This window comes from Hemitrygon akajei, chromosome 8 (genome assembly GCF_048418815.1).
Source record: "Hemitrygon akajei chromosome 8, sHemAka1.3, whole genome shotgun sequence".
In the NCBI taxonomy this organism is placed as follows: domain Eukaryota; kingdom Metazoa; phylum Chordata; class Chondrichthyes; order Myliobatiformes; family Dasyatidae; genus Hemitrygon; species Hemitrygon akajei.
Genome location: NC_133131.1, coordinates 46,681,549 through 46,704,807, shown reverse-complemented (window position 1 = coordinate 46,704,807; position 23,259 = coordinate 46,681,549). Strand labels below are relative to the sequence as shown.

At 40.3% G+C, this 23,259-nt stretch overlaps 1 protein-coding gene across 3 annotated transcripts in view; it reads left to right on the top strand.

Moving 5' to 3' along the window:
- The window catches only part of ap2b1 (adaptor related protein complex 2 subunit beta 1), a 283,798-nt gene that overhangs the window by 49,759 nt on the left and 210,780 nt on the right, over positions 1-23,259 (top strand). For all 3 annotated transcript variants that reach the window (XM_073053794.1, XM_073053796.1, XM_073053795.1), the window contains exons 6-7: positions 11,107-11,297; positions 16,124-16,345. In XM_073053794.1, the coding sequence (XP_072909895.1) occupies positions 11,107-11,297; positions 16,124-16,345 (413 nt within the window). The remainder of the gene's footprint in view (positions 1-11,106; positions 11,298-16,123; positions 16,346-23,259) is intronic.

The window sequence follows — 23,259 nt, the reverse complement described above, 5'->3', positions numbered from 1 at the left end:
CAGCAAGAACGTAGAGTCAGCTTACAGAGAGGCGGTGCAGCGGCTAATGGACTGGTGCAGAACCAACAACCTGTCTCTGAATGTGAACAAAACAAAAGAGATGGTTGTTGACTTCAGGAAGGCATGGAGCGACCACTCCCCGCTGAACATCGACGGCTCCTCAGCAGAGATTGTTAAGAGCACCAAATTCCTTGGTGTTCACCTGGTAGAGAATCTCATCTGGTCCCTCAACACCAGCTCCACAGCAAAGAAGGCCCTACTTTCTGTGAAGGCTGAGGAAAGTCCATCTCCCACCCCCCTATCCTCATCACATCCTACAGGGGTTGTATTGAGAGCGTCCTGAGCAGCTGCATCACTGCCTGGTTTGGAAATTGCACCATCTCGGATTGCAAGACCCCACAGCAGATAGTGAGGTCAGCTGAGAAGATCATTGGGGTCTCTCTTCCCGCCATTGCAGACATTTACATCGCACGCTGCATCCGCAAAGCAAATAGCATTACGAAGGACCCCAGGCACCCCTCATACAAACTCTTCTCCCTCCTGCCATACGGGAGAACCCGAAGCATTTGGGCTCTCACGACTAGACTGTGTAACAGTTTCTTCCTCCAAGCTATCAGACTCCTCAATACCCAGAGCCTGGACTGACACCGGCTTACTGCCCTCTACTGTGCCTATTGTCCTGTTTATTATTTACCGGGTATTATAATGCCTGCACTGTTTTGTGCACTTTATGCAGTCCTGGGTAGGTCTGTAGTTTAGTGTAGTTATTTTCTGTTTTGTTTTCACGTAGTTCAGAGTAGTTTTTGTACTGTTTCATGTAGCACCAAGGTCCTGAAAAATGTCTTGTTTTTACTGTGTACTGTACCAGTAGTTATGGTCAAAATGACAATAAAAAGTGACTTGACTTGACCATAGATCAGGATTGAACATGGGTATCTGGCGCTGTGAGGAAGCAGTTCTACTAGCAATCACTAAACCTAAATCTCTAAGTCCTGCAGTACTGGCCATCTGAGTTAAACTTTAATAATTGCTAAAACAGAGTAAGAACATGAGAAATTGTGTTCTTATTAATTGCATTGACTGTTTATTTTGGCAATTAATTTTGAATTTCACTAAGCCGAGAGACTTGAATCTGGAAATATTTTCTTTGCAGTGAATGCAGTACAACTGGTTGTCTGAGTGATGATTGTGGTGATGGGCTTCAATTCAGTGAAAATTAAATAGTATTGACCTATTGGGCGAGGGAGATCCATATGTGACAAAGGTTAGCACACTACAGACTACATATATATTGTAGTCTGAAACTAGCAAGCATCTCGCCATTTGCATAGATCTTGGCTGAAGATTATTTTTCTGTGCTTCTGTGCATTCTCTTCAGAAAGACTCTTAAAGTTATAAAATCCCCTGGCCTTATTAAACTCGGAATTGCAACAACTGGTGCTGCAGCGTTGCTTCTGCTCAATCGCCAGGAGCTCCCCAGTCTGCACTACAGAAATGTTCCTGTGCGTCATCTTTACCCATCTGCTCTCCAAATTACCAGAAATGTCACTGTTTATGCAAGTAGAAACAAAAAAAAACTAAAACATAGAACAAGAGAAAGAGAAAGAGAAGCTTGAGTTTGAAATGAGACTGAATTTCTTCCACATACCCTGGCTTGAATCTCAATGCTTTAACCTTTTAACATTTAGTTTTCGAGATTGCTTCACTGCCTTTGACTGCCGTTACAGCTGCATTGTGGTCACCCTAATTCCTTTGTGGAATTGCCATATCAAAGACTACAATCACAAGGCTCACAGAACAGCGTTGTTGGGTTTCCCAGTTTCACCTGGCTTGCATTGCCTGTTACTGTGGGTTGAAGGAAATGTATGTACAAAGTAAATTTATGACCAAGGTACGCCAAGTACAACCCTGAGATCCGTTTTGTTGCAGCCACACACAGTAAATCCAAGAACAATAGAATCAGTGAAAGTCTATCCCCAGGATGGATAAATTACCAGCGTGCAAAAGACAACAAACTGTGTAAACACAAAAGAAAATAAATAAATAAGCAATAAATATCGAGAACATGAGATAAAGAGTTCTTAGGTGAGTCCATAGGTTGTGAGGACAGTTCAGTGATGGGGTGAGTGAAGTTATCCCCTCTAGTTCAAGAACCTGAGAGTTGAAGGGTAATAATGCTCCTGGAACCCGGTATTGTGTGTCCTGAGGTTCCAGTACCACCTTCCTGATGGCAGCAGCAAGAAGAGAGGGAGGTGGGGTACTTGATGATGGAGGCTGCTCTCCTGTAACAGTTCTCCATATAGATGTGCTCAGTGATCGGGAGGGCTTTACCCATGATGGATGGTGCCATATCTACTACTTTTTGTAGGCATTTCCATTCAAGGGCATTGGTGTTTCCATATCAGGCCTTGATGCAAGCCAGTCAATCTACTCTCCACCACACATCTTTAGAAGTTTGTCAAAGTTTTAGCTGTCATGCCAAATCTTTGCAAACTTTTTGGGAGGTACTGTCATGCTTTCTTCAGCTCTCCTCAAGAAGTTGGGTGTTATGAAGTATGACAGACATAAACAACAGCAGCCAGCTTCATGTTTCTGTGGGTAAAAATCTAAGAGTGACCTAATCTTTGATTCACTGGGCTGTAGCTGAGATTCCAAGAGTTCATGCGTAGTGGTAGTGGGATAAGAATGTAGTTAGAAGTACTTTTGTTGAGTGCCTTCTGTCCCTTGAAGGCCACTTCCCATTCCCACACCAACAGGTTAGTACACGGCTTCTTCCACCACCAGATTGAGGCTAAATGAAAATTAAAGAAAGCACACCTTGCATTCTGTCTGGAAAGCACAGATTAGATTTTCAGATTTCTTGTAACTGCTCTCCCTCTGTCCCATTTTTTCCATTTTTTTCTTTACTCTCTTCTTCTGATCCAACTTGTCCCCTTCGCCCTATGTCATTCCCTCCCTCACACTCTCTGTCTTTCGTTCTCTCATGCTGGCCCTCTTCACCTGCCCATCACTCGCACTCCTCCCACTGGTTCCCCTTACCACCTCACTTCCCTTATTCCATGTTCTATCATCCTCTCCTATCAGATTCCATCATCTTCAGCCCTTTATTACTCCACATAACATCTCCCACCCTATTTTCATCCCTACTCTTCCCCCCCCCCCCTTCACCTGTCTATCACTCCCTTACCTAGATTCACCTATCACGGCCAGCACTTGCTGTATCCTTTTCTCCACATTTCTATACTGGGTACCTCCCCTCTTTCCAGTCCAGATGAAGGGTCTCAGCCACAAACTTTCCTCCATGGATAATACAGACCGTAGCTCCTCCTGCACTTTGTGTGTTGCTCCAGATTACATCATCTTGGATCTCATGTGTCTTGAAATGCAGTAAGATTGTTAAACTAGCCCAGATTCAAGAGGAACCAGATTAGTAAAATCTGGCCGCTCAGTGAGAACTATTTTCAAGAATATAAGAAAAGAGCAAATTTTGACCACTGACTCTTCATCTCTACGTAAGATCATGGCTAAACATCCAGTCTTGTGAGGTTGAAGATCGCCTCAAAGATGAGTTTTATGTCCAATGATAGAAAAATGGTGCAAGAGTAAGCAAAAAGTTGGGTTGAATTTCCTGTAGACATTGTCTCTCAGAAATGTGCAATATTATACCACTCTAGGTCAGCTGATTTTCATTGCATAGCATCCATGTTTGATGTGTGAAGACATTTCCAGGCCTTGATCTCAATTCATTGTTGGCAATTCTATAGAAGATTTCGTACACAACGCTGGAAGAACTCAGCAGGTGAGGCAGCATCCGTGAGAAAAGAGTAGCCAACGTTTCGGGCCGAGATCCTTCATCAGGATGCTGAGTTCTTCCAGCGTTGTGTACGTATTCTTTGATCCACAGCATCTGCAGTTGTATTTTTGTGGCTATAGAAGATTGACTACTAGGTGTTTGGTGTATTTATTTGCTTGCCTGTTTGATGTTTAGTTGTATATGAAATGATATGTAAATCATAGGAACTGGCACCAATTATGTTTGTCTCTTTTCTGGGAATCTGTATTTTTCATTGTATTTGTTGACAAGTAAATGTTAGAGGAAAGCAAAATGTTCATGTAAAAAGTTTTTATTTGATGTTCATAGTGGCGAAGAAGGTCCTCTAATGCTGGGATGGAACTCATCCATTCCAGGTAATGTAGTGTCTTCACTTCTACTGTGGTTTAGGGTAAAGATTCCACAAAAGCTATGAGGAGAGACCACACAGGGTATGTTTTCCATGGCGTAGAGGAAGCTGAGAGGGCATACTGAAAGAGGCTACAAAATTATGAGACTGGATGTAGATAGGATGGATTGTAAGAAAAAATCCCTATGGCAGGGATGTTTAAGATTAGAAGACATAGGTTGAAGGAGAGGTTTACATAGGACCTGAATAATTTGTCAGCAAGAGGACGGTTGCATTCTGTACGCACTGTCTGAGGAGGATGATGGAGGTAGGTACACCCTCCATATTTAAGAAGCATCTTGAATTGCCAAAGCATATTAGACTACTGACTAAATGTGGGTAAATGAGATTAGTATTGGTGGGTACTTGGCATGAAGATGGGTGGGCCAAAGTTCTTCTTTCTGTGCTGTATAACTCACTGACATTATGATTCCAAAAGCAGTTTTTAATGACAGAACATGCTATGAAAATCTGCCCCATGCTTTAAGCTGTAAAGGACCCCCCCCCCCACCTCACCATCCCTTACCTTTATTTTTCCTCTTATTCCCTTGCTTCCCCTTCCTTGTCCTCACGACTTGCCATCGCAAACCTCTGGTTCCCATCCTCCGTCCTTCCATTTATTCCAAGGTCTACTGTTCCCTCCTGTCATATTCCACCTCCATCAGCCCTTGCCTCTTCTACCTACCTTCCCCCTTACCTGGTCTCACCTATCACTTGCCAAATTGTGACCCAACCCACCTTTTCATTCTGGCTTCTTCCTCCCCTTCTCTTGTCCCAGTGAAAGGTCTCAGTCCAAAAGAGATGGGAATGACCATAGGGGACTCCTGCACTACCTGACTGTCCTTTCTGGTGGGTCACCCAACTCCTCTCCTTCTGTACCTGCAGAGCTTTTGTTTTCAAGCAAATTTTCAGTGAAAATCAGGAAGCGATAACAAGGAAAATGGCTGGCTGTAGCTGTCCATTTGGTTGGAAGTGACATTTTCTGTAGATCAGTTCTCAAAAGCTAGCTATGTCTATCCGGGGAATAATGTGTACTGTAATGCCAAGCAGACCCGAGTCCTCTGGCAATGGAATCTTTTGTAAGTTATCAAGCAAGTCAAGAAATATATTATTTTCACAATAATCTGGAAACAAAATGTGTTGCAACTTGAGTGATCTCCTGTAGAGGAATGGTAGTTGTTACTTACATAACTTGCTTGAAATGAAGATGATCCCACAGGGTGTGTGTGTGTGTGTCACTTCAGCTCAATACAAGCTGAGTTGGCTGGAATTCTGTTTCTTTTATATGGTTATATCAGGAAAGGAATGGAGAGTTATGGGCTGAGTGCGGGTCAGTGGGATTAGGTGAGATTAAGTGTTCAGCATGGACTAGAAGGGCCGAGATGGCCTGTTTCCGTGCTGTTATATGGTTAAATGGTTTTAGGGCTGTTAGCGCGATATCCATGCATGTAGTTCCACCAGTACTCACCACCTTCATTCTTGCAGTTTTATCCCTTCCTTCTAAGACTGAGGACATGGTGCAATTAATCTTGAATCTCGACGTTGAACCAGATATAAAATCCAGTGGGTTTAATAAAGCATTCTATTGTTGTTGCATTGCTTGATATTAATATTTCTGGATTTAATGCCTTGAGGTAAATTTTTTGTGTCTACACCCTTGTCCTAACAAAGATAGCATGGAATATGGTTGAAAACATAAAAGACCTCACTGAAGCGAGTATGTTTTTAGAACAATGAATAAATGTCTAGTCATGGTGACTTTCTGTGCATGAGTGATCGAAGCCTCACCTCTGGGGCAGTGAAACCAGCTGTATGTTTCTTTTTCTATGCGGTACTTTGATTATGCAAAGCATTGTTAAATATTCAGCGGAGGTTTTACATTCTTTGTAAGGCTGCTTGCAGTAAAGTTTCAAAGTTGCATTGAATATGGCAAAAATAACTTATTGCTGGTGAAAGCAACTGAAATTTTTAACTCATGATAAAGTGCCTTGAATGCAGTTTGCCCTTCACAGTGTGATCGTCAGATACTAAGCCAGGATACACTGTATATTATTTACAGTTTACTGGGAAATCAAAATGTGCTATGGTTTAATTTTCTGATCTAATGTATTGAAATGGTGGATGTTACATATGCAGACTGCTTGATATGAAAGTGCTTTCAGAGCTTGCATGACCTTCCTGCATGAGCTTTGGTCAGGATTGGCAGGAGTGGCTACACTAGATACAACAGAGCTCCAGCTCTGTAGGCAAGTTGATCCAGTCCCATTTAAATATTGTCTGCCGAGAATAGGTATTAATCCTGCATCTGCTTGCAACTGATAAATATTTTATCTTTGTGCTAAGCAACAGCCTAATACTAGAAGAGAGACAAAACAAGAAGTGCCAGAAATCTGGGAAAAAATGTTGTCAATACTAAGTAAGTCAGGCAGAGTCAAAGTACAAAGTAAATTTAATATCAAAGTTATATGTCACCATTTACAATCCTGAAATTCATTTTCTTGTGGGCATACTCAATCAATCCAATAACCAGAATAGAATCAATGAAAGATCGCACCAACTAGTCATACAACCAGTGTGCAAAAAATGATAAACTGTGCGAATACAAAGTGAATCATAATAAATAAGCAATAAATATTGAGAACATGAGATGAAGAATCCTTGAAAGTGAGTTCACAGGTTGTGGGAACAGTTCAGTGTTGGGGCAAGTGAACTTATGAAGTTATTCCCTCTTGTTCTAGAGCATGATGACTGAAGGGTAATGACTGTTCCTGAAGCTGGTAGTGTGAGTCCTGAGGCTCCTGTACCACCCTCCTGATGGTAGCAGCGAGAAGAGAGCATGTCCGTGGTGATGGGGGTGGGGTTGTCTCTGATGATGAATGCTGCTTTCCTGTGACAGTATTTCTTGTAGATGTACTCAAACGTGGGCAGGGCTTTACCCGTGTTGGACTGCGACATATCTACTACTTTTTGTAGGATTTTCCATAAGATCATAAGATATAGGAGCAGAATTAGGCCATTTGGCCTATTGAGTCAGCTCCCCCAATTCATGATGTTTGATCCATTTTTCCTCTTCGCTCCAATCTCCTGTCTTCTTTCCGTGTCTGTTCATGCCCTGACCAATCAAAACTCTGCGTTAAATATACATAAGGGCTTGGCCTCTGCAGCTGTGGTAACAAATTCCACCGATTCACCACACTCCAGCTAAAGGAATTCCTCATCTCCATTCTAAAAGGATGCCCCTCTATTCTGAGGGCATGACCTCTGGTCTTAGACTCTCCCACTAGGAAGCATCCTCTCCACATCCATTTATCAAAACCTTACACCATTCGATAGCTTTCTATGAGGTCACTCCTCATTCTTCTGAATTCCTGCAAATACAGGCCCAGAGCCATCAACGCTCTTCATATGACAAGTCGTTAAATCCTGGAATCATTTTTGTGAACCTCCTTTGAACCCTCTCCAATGTCAGCACATCCTTTCTAAGATAAGGGGCCAAAACCAGCTCACAATACTCCAAGTGAGGCCTCACCAGTGCTTTATAAAGGCTCAGCATGCTTGCTTTTATATTCTAGACCTCTTGAAATGAGTGCTAACATCGCATTTGTCTTCCTCACCACAGACTCAACCTGGACATTAACCTGCACAAGGACTCCCTTTGCACCTCAGATTTCTGTAAATTCTGTCCATTTAAAAAAATAGTCTACCCTTTCTATTATTTCTTCTATTAAAGTACATGACCATACACTTTCCGACACTGTATTCCATTTGCCATTACTTTGCCCATTCTCCTTGTCTAAGTCCTTCTGTAGCCTCTCTACTTCCTCAAAACTACCTGATCCTCCAGCTATCTTAGTATCGTTTGCAAACTTTACAACAAAACCATCATTCAAATCTTTGCCATTTAACTTAAAATAAACACGTACAACAAGCTGGAGGAACTCAGCAGGTCGGGCAGCATCCGTGGAAACGAGCAGTCAATGTTTGGAAGGGTATTGTCCGACCTGCTGAGTTCCTCCAGCTTGTTGTATGTGTTGATTTGACCACGGCATCTGCAGTGTAACTTAAAATGAAGCAGTCCCAACACAGACCCACTAGTCACCGGCAGGCAACCAGAAAAGGCTTCCTTTATTCCCACTTGTTGCCTCCTACCAATCATGAGGCCAATCCTTGCTAGAATTTTCCTGTAATACCATGGACACTTGTATGGATCTTTGCTTTCCAGATGTCCCAGGGTTGAGTGAACAGTGTGTGAAGAAACAGACAGGGTTAATATTTCAGCTTGATGACTTTTTGTTGGAAATGGATAAAATTATAATTCAAACCAAGTAGGTGCATGTGTAGAGCCAGAGTGTGGAAAGAACAAAGAGATAGAATGAAGACAAAGAGAAGAACCAGTGATATAATTGGTGTTATTGGCCACTGAGAGATGGTGGTAAAAGTCTGTTACTTATGGCTGTTCGTCAGAAGAAGATGAGATGAAAATTGAGGAGAGAGAAATAAATTAATAAAAACAGTGAGGGTGGGGGAGGGGACAATATGCTACCGTTGCATGGAGTCTGAGCAAAAAGAGTGCTGGAAACACTCAGCACACTGGGCAGCCCATGTGAAGAGAGTAAACCAGGTGAACATCAAGTTGATGACTCTATGATACAAACTGACAAGGCTGAATTAGTGAATTCAGCGTTGATTCCCAAGGACTATAACATCCCTTAGCTTAAATGGGCTTCGAGGAGGCATTTAGATTTTACTCAATGCACATTACCATTACCATTCTCACTGGCTAATAACAAACAGATTATAGTTCCATATTTAGTGTACCAGAGCAGAGTAATCTCACTAAAAATCGGTGTTGCCAGATCAGTATTCACTTTACTCTATAGGTTAAGTATGGCTCACCATGGTTCATTTCTCCAAGGAAAAGACCCAGGTAGAGTTCTGTACCAAGTGATAAAAAAAATTAATCTTATCTTGTGGTTCTTCAGAGAATGTGGAGCAACAGAAATGTTATATGAATTTTAATTAAAACGGAACCACATTTCCAATTGCATACTGGAAGATTTGACAAAGCACATCAATTCCCTTTCTTATATTCTTCAAGATTAAAAAATGCTGGCTTAGACCCAGAAGCTTATGGTTTTAAGGGTCTCTTCAGATGATGATGTTCTAACATAGAACTGAGAGTTTTCTAAGTTGAACTGAGGGAAAATGTTTTTTTTAATCTCAATTTGGGTATAAAATATTCACAAGCACAATGAGAACCTTGTTTATCTTTAATTACCATCACTAGAAAACAAATTATTGAGATGTTTTCTCATATGTGAACTTTACTTAGTCAGCTGTAACATTCTCACACAGTGATGACTGGACTTCAAAATTGCTTTCTTATCTGCAAAAGGCATTTGCAAGTACCAAAGTATTGGATCGATGTAAATTCTGCTTACAGCTCAAAGTTCAGTAGTGTTTGTACTAGTTGTGTTTCATGCATTAAAATGTGATGTTTCTTAAAGTATGGATATTTTATGGTATAAGTGAAGCCAGAAAGAAAATGGCTTTGGAATCAAGCACTGGTGAAGTAAGCAGGATATAATATTGTTGCTCTGTGCTATGGAAGGCAGCCAATACAGCAGAGATAAAATGCAGTGGAATGGAAAATATCTGTGTGTTGTGTGAATCAGTGCAAAATACTGGATGCAACTTTATTGTCATGGACATATAATCCATATAGTATATCTAGGGTATAAATGCCATGAAAGTTAGTTTCATGAATAGTGTGTTCCTCAGTAGAGGTGGACATGGGTCCACTGCTGGTATTTAGCCTGGAAATGGTATGGAGCTGCATTTGAAATTGGAAAGGAAAATTGAGTTGGTTTGTGTAATATGTTTTGTTTAGTATTTTGATTTATTTAGCAGCTTTTCTGACCTTGTTGCTCCATAACTAGTATAATATTTTTGAAGTTTAATTGTAATAAAGGAAAATATTGATTTCCGCACAAAACAACATGAGAAAATTGCCTACATAAATTGTCTTCAATGTTAATGGTGGGATAAATATTGTTCTGGATATAGGTAATGACTGCAGTGCACTTATTTGAAATAGTTTATAATATTTGATGAGAGGGCTCAGGAGTTTTAGTTTAATGTGTCATCCATAAGACTGCAGATGCTGGAACTCTGCTTAAGTGTCTGGAGTGCCATAGAGATGGGGTTGCTACCACTGAGTTCAGCTGATATCTTAGTCTTGCATTTCTGTATCCAAGAATGTTTCCTGCCTTCTCCTCAAATCTTGGGCAACGTGCACACAGGATTGCAATATTTCCTATTGCGGCGAGCATTTGGTCCATAATGACAGACGAGGAAGCTTGTTAACTTGACAACCGTTTTATTGTGATAAACGCAGAACAGACCGGGCACCATGACCCGGAGAGTGAACCCAACCAGTCTCAAACAGACAGGGGAGGTGACCAACACACACCCTGGTTACGGTTAAGGTAACCCACAAATATACAAGCAAATAACTGTATAATCCAAGCTAAAATGTAATAATAAATGAACTGCATCTCCCCCCCCCTCCACAAAGGCATTTTAACACATGAACAATAGACAGTGCTAGTCATTAGAAATGCAGGGATGAGCTGTCAAACCCCCCCCCCCCACAACGTCACAATATATTTGAGACTAATTTTGTGCTGCACATGTTAGAGTGTATATATGGCTTCATCACTGACAATGCATCTATATAATCCAACAAACTATATGATGAAAAAGGACAAAGTTGACATCCCACATTGACACTGATTTGAAATATTCACTATATAAACCAAGGAATTGATTTTGAAGGCTGTGTTTTAAAACGTATTTTAAATTTTCTTCTGATATCTTTTCACAGGTGGTTGCAAATGCTGTGGCTGCTCTATCTGAGATCAGTGAATCGCATCCAAACAGTAACCTACTTGACCTCAATCCTCAGAATATTAACAAACTCATTACCGCCCTCAATGAATGCACTGAATGGGGTCAGATCTTTATTCTTGATTGCTTGTCAAACTACAATCCCAGGGATGAACGTGAGGCACAGAGGTGAGTTCACACCTAATGCAATGGCTGATGTCTTAAGCTTTGTCATAAGGAGGTGGTCAAGAAATGATATGATGGTTAAGGTGGATGGCAAGAGGGGTCCAACGGTTAAAACTTGTATTTATGTAACTTGAGAAACACATTTCAAGGCACTACTGGGACCAATATCACAGATAGAGAATATTGGGGAAACTGCAATTAGGCAGGCAGAGTGATAGGATGCAAGGTGCGTTTTAAAGGAGGAAAAGAAGGCATAAGGACTTAGGGTTACCAGGACGTTAGCAGGTCAAACTAGATGTCGGGGGTGGAAGAATTTTGGAATGAACAAAGGATCAGACTGGGGGAGTGCAAATGTTTTAGAGAGTTGCAAGGAAGAAGTTATAGGGAAGGATGAAGTCATGGAGGATATAACTTTTGAGCTCCATGTTAAACAGTTCATCAATCTGAGGGGTAATTGGAGAAAAGACCTTGATGTGAGTCATCACAGGAGTAGCAGAAACTTGCATGATCCTTTATGAAATACAGAAAGGGAGCGGTCATATATTGGATGATCAGGTATAGGGGTAATGATGGCATTGATTAGAGTTTCAGCTGTGGAGATACTGAAGCAAAGGGATGTGGGCCAAAAGTGGAAATGAACAATTCTGGATACGTGAGCCAAAATTTCTCATGGTGTCAAATATTACATCAAGAATGAAAACAGTTGCTCGGGAGAGGAATAAACTGAGCAGCTAGTGAACAGAGTTTGTGATAGAAAATCAAAGACAACAGATTTGTGCCTTGTGCTGTATATGTAATTGGAAGAAAATTTTGCTCACTCAGGACGTGATGTTGAATAGTCTGATTTGGTTTCGACATAAGGTGATTAGGGTGAGCTTGGTGTTTTCTGTTGATTTGTGGAAGTTGACCATTTTTAGCTGATGTTCTTGAGCAATAGGGGAGCAAAGACAGATCCTTGTGGAGGTAGAGGTAATAGTGCAAGAGCTTGAAGTGCAGCTGTTGCAGGTGATTGTTGGCAGGGAATAAATAGATTAAAAATGAAAAGAAGCAGCTGGCCCTGCCCAGGGGAGAGGATTTCAGAGTACGATGGAGTGATTAACTTTGTCAAAGGTTGCAGAGAATTCAAGAAGGTTCCATGTGCGATGGTTAACCTTTACACACAGACGATGTCATGAATGACTTGCATCAGAGCCATTTCATCAATGTGGCAGTGGTAGAAGATTGATGGGAGATTATAATTTTATGGCTGTTAATCTAAATTCTGAAAGGAATGACCTGCAATGTGCTTTGATTTTGAGCTGAACTTTCCATTTCTTTTTGACACTGATCTATGCATGGTTTAGTAATGAAGGTCAATCATGATACTTGACTACGAAATGATTGTCATTGGAACACAGTCCCACATCTGTTGTCTTTACCACAATTATGCTTCACTGAGTTATATTGCTATAGTCCTCATTTCTGCACTGTTGCTTAAAGTTTTTTGAAATTTATCAGTGTGCTATAGTAGTGACTGTGCCTTCTCAGTAAATTGCATTTGCAAAGCATTGTCCATATAGTGGCACTGACTTTCCCTTAGTGAGATTAGCATTGCCTAATTGAAAAATGAATTAGTAATGACTTTTAATCCTACAATTACAATATTGCTATAGCTTTCAATTTATTATTAATTTTGCTTATTAGTATGAATTAATTGTTTGTACAGAATTCTTCATGTGTTTGCTTCGATATGTAAACAGCTGAAGAATTCATTGTACTCCCTAGCATCAGATTAAACATTGATTTTGTCACTACAAATCTGAAAGCTTTGTTAGTATAATGCAACACCAATGCAGCTGGATCTAAGCTAATGCCACTGTGCTGCTTACCAAGTTGCATCTGGCCAATGCAGTAGTAGATTTCTGAAATATTTCCAGCCATTGAAATATTTTTTCCAGTAAGATCAAGTAGAATCCCAAGTCATTTTGTAAGTATATTAGGAACAAACAGTAGCTTGGGAAAGAGTTGGTTCCCAAGAGGTAATTCACATTTGGAGCCAGGCGATGTGGACAAGGTCCTAAGCAAATGCTTCTTATCTGTATTCTCTAAATTGAAGGATGTGAAGGGCAAGGAATTCAGAGAAGGGGTTGATGGTCTGGATTAAAAAAGTGAAGGTGTTAGATGTCTTGGAATGCATAATGGTGGATAAAACCTTAAGGACAGATGTGTTCTCTTCATCACTATTATGAAAATAAGAAAGAAGGTTGTTGGAGCCCTCATGGAGATTTTTGCATCTGTGTTAGCCACAAGTGAAGTATCAGAAGACTCTTCCTTTATTTAAGGACATTAGGGATGAACCAAATAACAAGCCAGAGAGCTGTTTAGCAGTGGTAGGAAATTTGTTGGACAGAATTCTCAGGGGCAGGATTTGCGCCCATTTGGAAAAGTAAGGACTAATTTGTAATAGTCAATATAGCCTTAAGAGAAAAAGTCCTATCTCACTAATTTGATTATCTTTTAGAATAACAAAGGAGATTAATGAAGGCATATGAATGTAAATTTTTGTAAGGCATTTGATAAGGTCCTGCATGGCAGGCTGGTTCAGAAGGTTAAGGTCCATAGGACCCAAAGCAAGTTAGCTAATGAGATCCAAAATTTGCTTGAGGAGGCAGTAGATAATACTGCAAGGATGTTTTCCTGATTAGAAGTCTGTAATGGCAGGGATTGGTGCTGAGGTCTTTGCTGTCTGTGATGTATATTAATTACTTAAATGTGAATGTAAGAGGCATAATTAGTATGTTTGGTGATGACACAAATGGTGGTATGGACAGCAAGGAAGATTATCTAAGGCTATGGCAGAGTATGGATTAGAGGGAAAGATGGGCAGATGTAATTTAAGCCCCCCCCCCCATTAAAAAAAGAGATGGAGTATTTTGGGAAATCAAATAGGGGCAGGGCAAACACAGTAAATAATGGAGCATTAATGAATAGATAAACTTACGGTAGCCCATCTGTTTCAATGTTGTTATTCAGAGATGCTCTTCTGCACACTACTGTTGTAATATGTGGTTATTTGAGTTACTGTCAGCTTGAATCGGTCTGGCTGTTCTCCTCTGACCTCTCTCATTTACAAGGCATTTTCACCCACAGACCTGCCCTCACTGGATTTGTTTTTCATCATGCTCTGTAAATTCTATGGACTATTATGCATGGAAATCTAGGAGATCAGCATTTTCTGAGATACTCAAAACCTCTCATCTGGCACCAACAATCGTAGCACAGTCAAAGTCACTTAGATTATATTTCTTCGCCCCTCTGGTGTTCGGTCTGACCATGTCTGCCTGCTTTTATGCATTGAGTTGTTGCTACATGATTAGCTGATTAGATATTTGCGTTAACGAGCTGTTGTATGGGCATGCCTAATAAAGTGACCACTGAGTGTATGTTGCAACTTTACAAAACGCTGGTTTGGTCTCTCTCAGAGTATTGTGTACAGTTCTTCTCGCCATTCTGTAACAGGGATGTCATAGTACCTGAGAGAGTACAAGAGAGATTCACCAGAGTGGTCCCTAGATTAGAGGACTTTATTTAGTTTTGGGTAATAGATTGGACAGGCTGGGCTAGTTCTCCGTGGAGCAAAGAGAGCAGAACAGTGACCTGATAGAAGTATATAAGATTATTGGAGACATAGATGGTTAAAATCTTATTTATTTATTGATTGGTTGAGATATAAAGTTGAATAGGCCCTTCCAGCCCTTCAAGCCGCGCTGCCCAGCAATCTCTCGATATAATCCTACCCTAATCATGGGACAATTTGCAATGACTACCGGTAATTTGAATTGTGGGAGGAAACTGGAACACCCGGAGGAAGCCCTCACAGTCATGGGGAGAACGTACGAACTCCATCCAGGCAGCAGCGGAAATTGAACCCGGGTCGATGGTACTGTAAAAACATTGTGCTAACTACTACGCTACAGTGCCACCCCTACTTTTCCCATGGTAGGTTCTCAGAAGTAGTAAGGTATAGATTTGAGGTGAAAGGATGGAGTTTTAAAGGGGAGATGAGAGGTAGGTTGTTTTACGCAGTGGAGTTACATCTGACATGAGTTACTTTGTTCAAGAGCCATTTAGATGAGCACTTAAGCAAGTAGGGCTCAGAAGGATATTTTCCTACTATGGGCATATCTCCAGTTAGTTTGGCATGGACATATTGACCGAAGTATTAATTCTGTGTTGCGATTCTATAATACAGACTTTAGTGGAACCAAATTTTAAAAGCAGAATGCAACATGAAATTCCATTGTATCATTCCTGCAAAATATATTTACAAGCTTAAGTTTCTACCTTGTAGTGTTTTAAATTAAACTTGAATTATGACTGAAGTGGACCTTTGGAAACAAAGCACTCAGGCTTTTTAGCTGAGTGTAATGGCAGATTGTGTATTCTGTCCATAACGTAATCAACATCCCTCCTGTGAGTTGATTATAATAGTACAGTTCCCCCCACATACTGAAAGGGAAGGACATTCTATGGGAGAACTTGCATATGAATAAACAAAATCTTGTGCCACTGAAAAGCAGCTTCCATAAATGTTCATTTATTCCATGTCTTATCTGTTGATTTTATAAATCAAATAGTGTTGTTTTCATGTGAGCGAGACTGGGAGAACAAACCAATCCTGAATGCTATTCAACTAAACACTGTACTTAACCAAAATTTCTTCTGGACTTAGCTCCAAATTAGTGCACGTGCCACTCTGAATTACATGCCATGGATCAGCTTTAATTTGTGAAATATGTAGGGAAAGGCTCTGTTGAAGATTAATAAAGCCTTTCTATTTTCCTTGCTAGTATCTGTGAGCGGGTGACACCACGACTTTCCCATGCTAACTCTGCAGTTGTCCTCTCGGCTGTGAAAGTGCTGATGAAGTTTATTGAGCTCCTTCCCAAGGATTCTGAATATTACAACACCATTCTGAAGAAGCTTGCTCCTCCCCTGGTCACCTTGTTGTCTGGGGAACCTGAAGTGCAGTACGTGGCTTTGAGAAATATTAACCTTATTGTGCAGAAAAGGTGAGCATGGGTTGGGACGTGGTTTTATTGCATTTTTGCTGTTTCCTGTAAGTTTGTGTTTGTACCTGGCATCAGATTTTTGAGTTGATGTTTCACAATCCCTTGAGCCACCATCTTCATCCCTACCTTTTCCCGGTGTTCTCAAACTAGAGGATCTCTTCTTTCCAACATTTGTATCTACTTCCCTCAGCATATGCAAATTGAAGGCCTCTGCAGAAAATGAAATTTCACTTCACCACCTCGCCCTAAGTCTGCAGGCTCCATTGTCTTCTTGGCTCCTTAAAAAGTTGCCAAACTGAGACAGCCTATGGTTATTGTGCTATTAGGATCCTGGACTCTCCAGCCCCTCAGAGCCCTATGCCACAGATTACCATGTTGTAGTGCCTCTTTACATGGCTGGGCACCTCTGTATGTTATCAGAGAATAGGAAGGAAACTATTAAATCTCTCTTATGTTGTTCAGCCATCTGACTACATCCTTTTTTTCCTCAAATGTATAATAAAAATTTAATTCATAGGTGAGCACACTTGTGGAATGTTTTATAGATGATGTTCCATCTCAGAGATGTTGGTAGACCAAGAATCTCATAACTACCTGATAACATGCTATCACCTTGTAGAACATAGCTTTCTGGAGCAGGATTATGAAATATTGGTACATTGAACTATAAAGATTTTATATTACCTTGTATTGCCTCATTAGAGTTACAAACACTTTTGGAAATGAATTTCCAATTAGTTGAGGCAGATTGACTCTATCCTGGGACAAAAACAACTTCCATATTGAACATAGAGCAGTCCAGTACAGTGTTGGCCCTGAGATCCATTATGCTGTGCCAACGTATATAAACCTACCTTGCAATCAATCTAACGTTTCCCTCCTACACAGCCCGTAACTTCGCTGCATTTTTCTTTAATCCATATGCCTTTCTAAAAGTTTTTTAAAATGTCCCTATTGTATTAACCTCTACCACCACCCCAGCAGTGTATTCTAGGTATCCACAACTCTGTTTGAAAAAAAACCTACCTCTGACATCTCCCCTAAACTTACCCCCAGCCTCCTTAACTGGACGTCCTCTGGTGTTGGCCACTGTTAACCCTGGGAAAAAGGTGCTAGATGTCTACTCTAGCTTTGTCTCTCATAATCTTATGCACCTCTATCAAGATGCCTCTCATTGTCTGTTGCTGGGAAGAGAATGGCCCTAGTTCATGTAGCCTTTCCTCATAAGATATGTTCTCTAATCCAGCCAGCATCCTGATAAACCTTTGCTCCTTCTCTAAACCTTTCACATGCTTCCAATAAGGTGACTAAACTGAACACAATATTCTAAGTGTGGTATAACTGGAGTGTTAGAAAGCAACAACATTACCTCATAGTTCTTGAACTTAATCCTCCTACTAATGAAGGTCAGCACATTTTACACCACTTGAATTAGCATGTCAACTTGCACGGCAACTTTCAGAGATCCATGGACTTGTACTCCACCTTCAGGTTCACATCTACTGCATATCTCTTTGTAACATACAACAATCTTCTACACTATCTCCACTACCTAACCTTAATGTCATCTGCAGACTTACAAACCTGCCCTTTCACTTACTCATGAAAGTCATTTATAAAAATCACAGAGGAGTGGTCCCAGAGTTGATTCTTGTGTAATACCACTAGGGATGGGCCTGCAAGCAGAATACTCTCATCTTCTACCACCCTCTACCTTTTGTAGGCAAGCCAATTCAGAATCCAGGCATCCAATTTTCCATGGATCCCAGGCCTCATGACTTTCTAGATGAGTCCACCATGGGGATTCTTGTCAAGTGTCTTACTAAAATCAATATACAGCACATCCACCACTTTACCTTCATCAGTTTGTTTAATCACTTTAGAAAAATTCAATCAAGCTTGTGAGGCATAACCTACCCTGACTGTCCCTAATAAGACTAGGATGTTTCAAATGCTCAGAGATTGTGTCCTGAAGAATTCTCTCCAACAGTTTATCTACCACAGATACAAGACTCAGTGGTTTATAATTCCCAAGATTATAGCTGTTTCCTTTCTTGAACAACAGTACAATATTTGCCATCATCCAATCCTCCAGTACCACTCCTGTGCTCAGGGAGGATGCAAAGATCATGGTCAACCCCCCCCCCCCAGCAATCTCTTCCCCTGTTTCCAGTAGTAACCTGGGTTAGATCCTGTCTGTTCCCAGAGGTTTATCTGTATTAATGTTTGTCAAAAGCTCCAACTCTACCTCCTTTTTAAGCTCAAATTAGCCTGTACTACTCTGACCTCACATTTATCAAAGTCACTCTCCTTGGTGAACACTGAAGCAAAGTATTCATTAAAGAATCCTTTGCCTCTAGATACATAGTGCTCTTCATCCCCGGGTGGTGTTACGCTCATTGTAGTAATCCTCCTGTACATCATATACAGTGCCTATAACAAGTATTCAACCCATTTCCCCCCCTCCCCAGAAGTTTTCACGTTTTATTGTTTTACAACATTGAAATACTGTGGATTCAATTTGGCTTTTTTTTTTAACACCGATCAACAGAAAAAGGCTCTTCTGTGTCAAAGTGAAAACAGATCTCCGCAAGGTGATCTAAATTAATTACAAATATAAAACACCAAGTAATTGATTACATAAGTATTCATCCCCACCCCCTTAATATGACAAAGCAAATCATCACTGGTGCAGCCAACTGGTTTTAGAAGTCACATAATTAGTTAAATTGAGATCACAGTGTGCAGTCAAGGTGTTTCAGTTGATTGTAATAAAAAAATACACCTGTATCTGGTGAGTCAGTATCCTGGCAAAAACTACACCTTGAAGACAAAAGAACACTCCAAGCAACTCTGTTGAAAGGTTATTGAAAAGCTCGTTCGGAGATGGATACAAGAAAATTCCCAAGTCACCGAATATCCCTTGGAGTAGTTAAGTCAATCATCAAGAAATGGAAAGTATATGGCACAGCTGTAAACCTGTCTAGAGCAGGCTGTCCTCAAAAACTGAGCGACTGTGCAAGGAGGGGACTAGTTAGGGAGGCCATGACAACTGTAGAGAGGTTACAGGCTTCAGTGGCTGAGATGGAGGAGACTATGCATACAACAAGTTGCAGCTTCGTGGGAGACTGGCAAAGAAAAAGCCAGCGTTGAAAAAAGCTCACATGAAATCTCAGCTAGAGTTTGCTAGGAGGCATGTGGGAGATTCTGAAGTCAGCTGGAAGAAGGTTCTATGGTCTGATGAAACCAAAATTGAGCTTTTTATCCGATCAGTCTAAGCGCTATGTTTGGTGTAAGCCAAACACCACACATCAAAAACACACCATCCCTACTGTAAAGTATGGTGATGGCTGCATCATGCTGTGGGAATGTTTCACTACAGCAGGCCTTGGAAGGCTTGTGAAGGTAGAGGGTAAAATGAATGCAGCAAAATACAGTGAAATCCTGGACGAAAACCTGATGCAGTCCACAAGAGAAATGTGACTTGGGAGAAGATTTGTTTCCAACAAGACAATGACTTCAAGTGTACACAGGAATGGCTTAAAAACAAGTTAATGCCCTGGAGTGGACAAGTCAGGATCCAGACCTCAATCCAATTGAGAATTTGTGGCTGGACTTGAAAAGGGTTGTTCCCTCATGATCCCTGTGCAGTCTGACAGTGCTTGAGTAGTCTTGTAAAGAGGAATGGGGAAAAAATTGTCCAAATGTGCAAAGCTGATAGATACCAATCCACGCAGACTCAAGGCTACAATTACTGCCAAAAGTTCATCTACCTAATACTGGCTTGAAAGGGGTGAGTAATTACGCAATCAATTATTTTGTTTAATAACTGTAATAAATTTAGACCAATTTGTAGAAATTTGTTTGCAGTTTGATACGAAAGAGTCTTTCTTTTATGTTGATCAGTATCAAAAAAGTCTAATTAAATCCACTGTGATTCAATGTTGTAAAACAATAAAGAATGAAAACTTTTTTTTTGGGGGGGAGTGAATACTTTTTATAGGCACTATATATATGTAGTGTTTTTTTCTTCCACTCACACTAACTCAGTAAATGATGTCTCCATGATACACTCCCGTTCTGCGGCTAAGATACTGTCCCTGATTAGTAATGCTACTCCCTTACCTCTTTTACCTTCCTTCCCTCCCTTTTTGAAACACTTGAATCCCAGAATATCAAGCAGCCAGGTCTCTATAATGGCCATAGTATAATTATTTCATATACTGATCCATGTTGTAAATTCATCAGCCTTATTCTTAATATTTCTTGCATTAAATTAACCACATTTCAACCCATCCAACTGACTGTATTTGTGCCCTATCCACTGCCTATCCTTCCTCACAGTTTCTGGGCACATTGCATCTCCCTTTACATGCAAAGCTCCATCATCTGACCTATCACTGTGATTCCCATCCTCCGGACAACCTAGTTTAAACTCTCCAGAACAACTCGAGCAAACCTGCCCACAAGGCCATTGTCCCTTTTGAGTTCAAGTGTCACCCAGCCCTTTTTTTTTAAGTTGGTCATAACTTCCCCAGAAGAGATCCTAATGATCCACAAACCTGAAATCCTGCCCCCTGCACCGTCTTTAATCGTGCATTTGTCTATATAGTTTCCTGTTCTTAACCTGCTTTGATGAGAATTAAATATTTAATTGAATATTGTCTATATTCACTTATCACCAAGTGTATGCTGTTCTTTCAAAATGAAACAACTCCACTTTAATATAATTGTATAATATCGAATATTTTTTAAAAATTCCTGTTCTTATAAAGTGGTGCATCTTAGTGAATCACTGCTTAGGTACACCAATTCATGCAGATGTTGAATTTTCTTACAAATGTATAATTATCTCCAAATTAGTGTAACTCCATTACCAGTTCAATGGAGTACTGGTAACTCCATTACCAGTACTGTACCCAGAGAATACAGTGTGGGTACAATATAGGTTTTTATACATTTAAAACCCAACAGTGAACTTGATGGAAAATTCCATGCTGCGACTTATTTCTCTTCCAATTTTGGTTGTAGCACTATAGTGCTTCTTGTAAGTAGCTCAACAAAGAAGACTATTGATCTTATTAAGCAACACACGCAAAATGCTGGAGGAAGTCAGCAGGTCAGGTGGCATCTCTGGAAATGAATAAACAGTCACCGTTTCGGGCTGAGACCCTTCTTCAGGACTCCTTATTAACTGAGGGAAGCCAGTGGGCTACAAACATCAGATTTTCTTGCTTACTTAGCTGAAGACAAACATTTACCATACAAGGGCAGCAGTTTTCTTTCCTTACAAAAACACTAGTTAACCAGTGTGTTTGACAGTGTGATCAATTTTCACGGTAACAATGATAAATGTTGTGATTGTAATTAATTGTGATTGTAATTAATCGAATTCATAAACTGTCACACTGAGATTTGAGCTTGTATTTTGGTTTAATTGTTGCCTGTATGACGTCTTGAATGCAACTAAACTGTACTTAATACATTTGAAACCTGTCAAGGAATCACAGCACGCAAACCTGATAGCAAATTCCACACCACACCAGTAGGGTTGTTGGAACTTAATGTTTTCATTATCTTCGCACTCTCCCAGCATCACAGAGGTTGGCTAAGCCAACAGTTTGTGAGTCAAACTAGAGACCTCTTTGGTCAATGTATTCTGTTGCACACAGTGGAAATTCACTTTGAATTAATAGCTACTGTTCCTATGTTGTAGTGTAGACTTGACACAAAATCACAGATCTTCAATCACAGTTCTAATCTTCCAGCCCACTGCCCCTCTTGGGTAATAGAGTTTCACTCAACTTTTTTTTTTAGGAAATACATTGTAAAATATGTTTTTAAATTTTTTCTTTTAAAAACACTGGTTCTCTGCAGACCTTTTTTTGAGCTAGTGACTTCTCTGAATGTTTCAAACTGGAGCAAATATGTTTTTCTCTCTTTGCCTTTCTGAATTTTTACTTATCTGCCATTCATGCTCTGGGAATTGAACTGAATATTCAGAGCACACCTGGTAACATTTCTGACAGAAACATTATGGTATCTTAGTTATTCTAATCAGCCCAGGGTTTTTTTGCAGTTCATTCTTCAACTATCATCTGCGGGTTTTCCTTAATCATTTACCATAGTGATTACCTGTGACTCCACCGTCACAGAAATGAATACAGGAAAAACTCCACCAATCTGCTATTTCCTCTTACAGAAATCCTAATGGTCCGGCTTTCAGTTTGCAGCTGATGTTTTCTGTGCTCCCACTAAACTCACCTGGGCCCCTTTACCTACACTTCTTTTAAACTTGAATGTTTTCTTGAAAGTTTATCATACTGTAGCGTAAAATTGCAATGCGGGAGAGCAGGTTTGAGGATCCAATGAGTGAAACAGAAGACACAAATTTAAAAATGGGTACATTAACTACTTATTTAATACTGAACAGTGAAACACTAAACCAGGTATCTAGCTTAAAAAAAAGTGTTTGTCTAAACTACTAAAACCATTATACTGTACCTTTTAATTGAACAGGTACTCTGCTAAATCTCCCCGATTTATAAAGCCGAAGAACTAAGCATGCTATGAACAGATACTTAACTAAATAAATGTGGTGGGGGGGTCCTATATTTTCAATACTGTTTTCCAGTGGTCCTTCAGGGCTGGTCATGAATTCAGCCTGAAGTGGGTCCTGTGAATGGTAGGAAAGAAAGAGGGCGTACCTCTTGCATGAGCTAGTTATAGCCCGAAAGGCGCCCAGAACATGAAATAGGTGCTGTGGCTTGCAAGCCAACCAATGGGGAAAAGAGCATTGCAAACTTTAAGTGAACCAATCACTGACCAGCATGACAGAAGCAGCTTTCGACCAGCAAATAAGTTGCGCCTCCACATGACAAAAAAATCCTAAAACAATATGCCAAAACAATTAC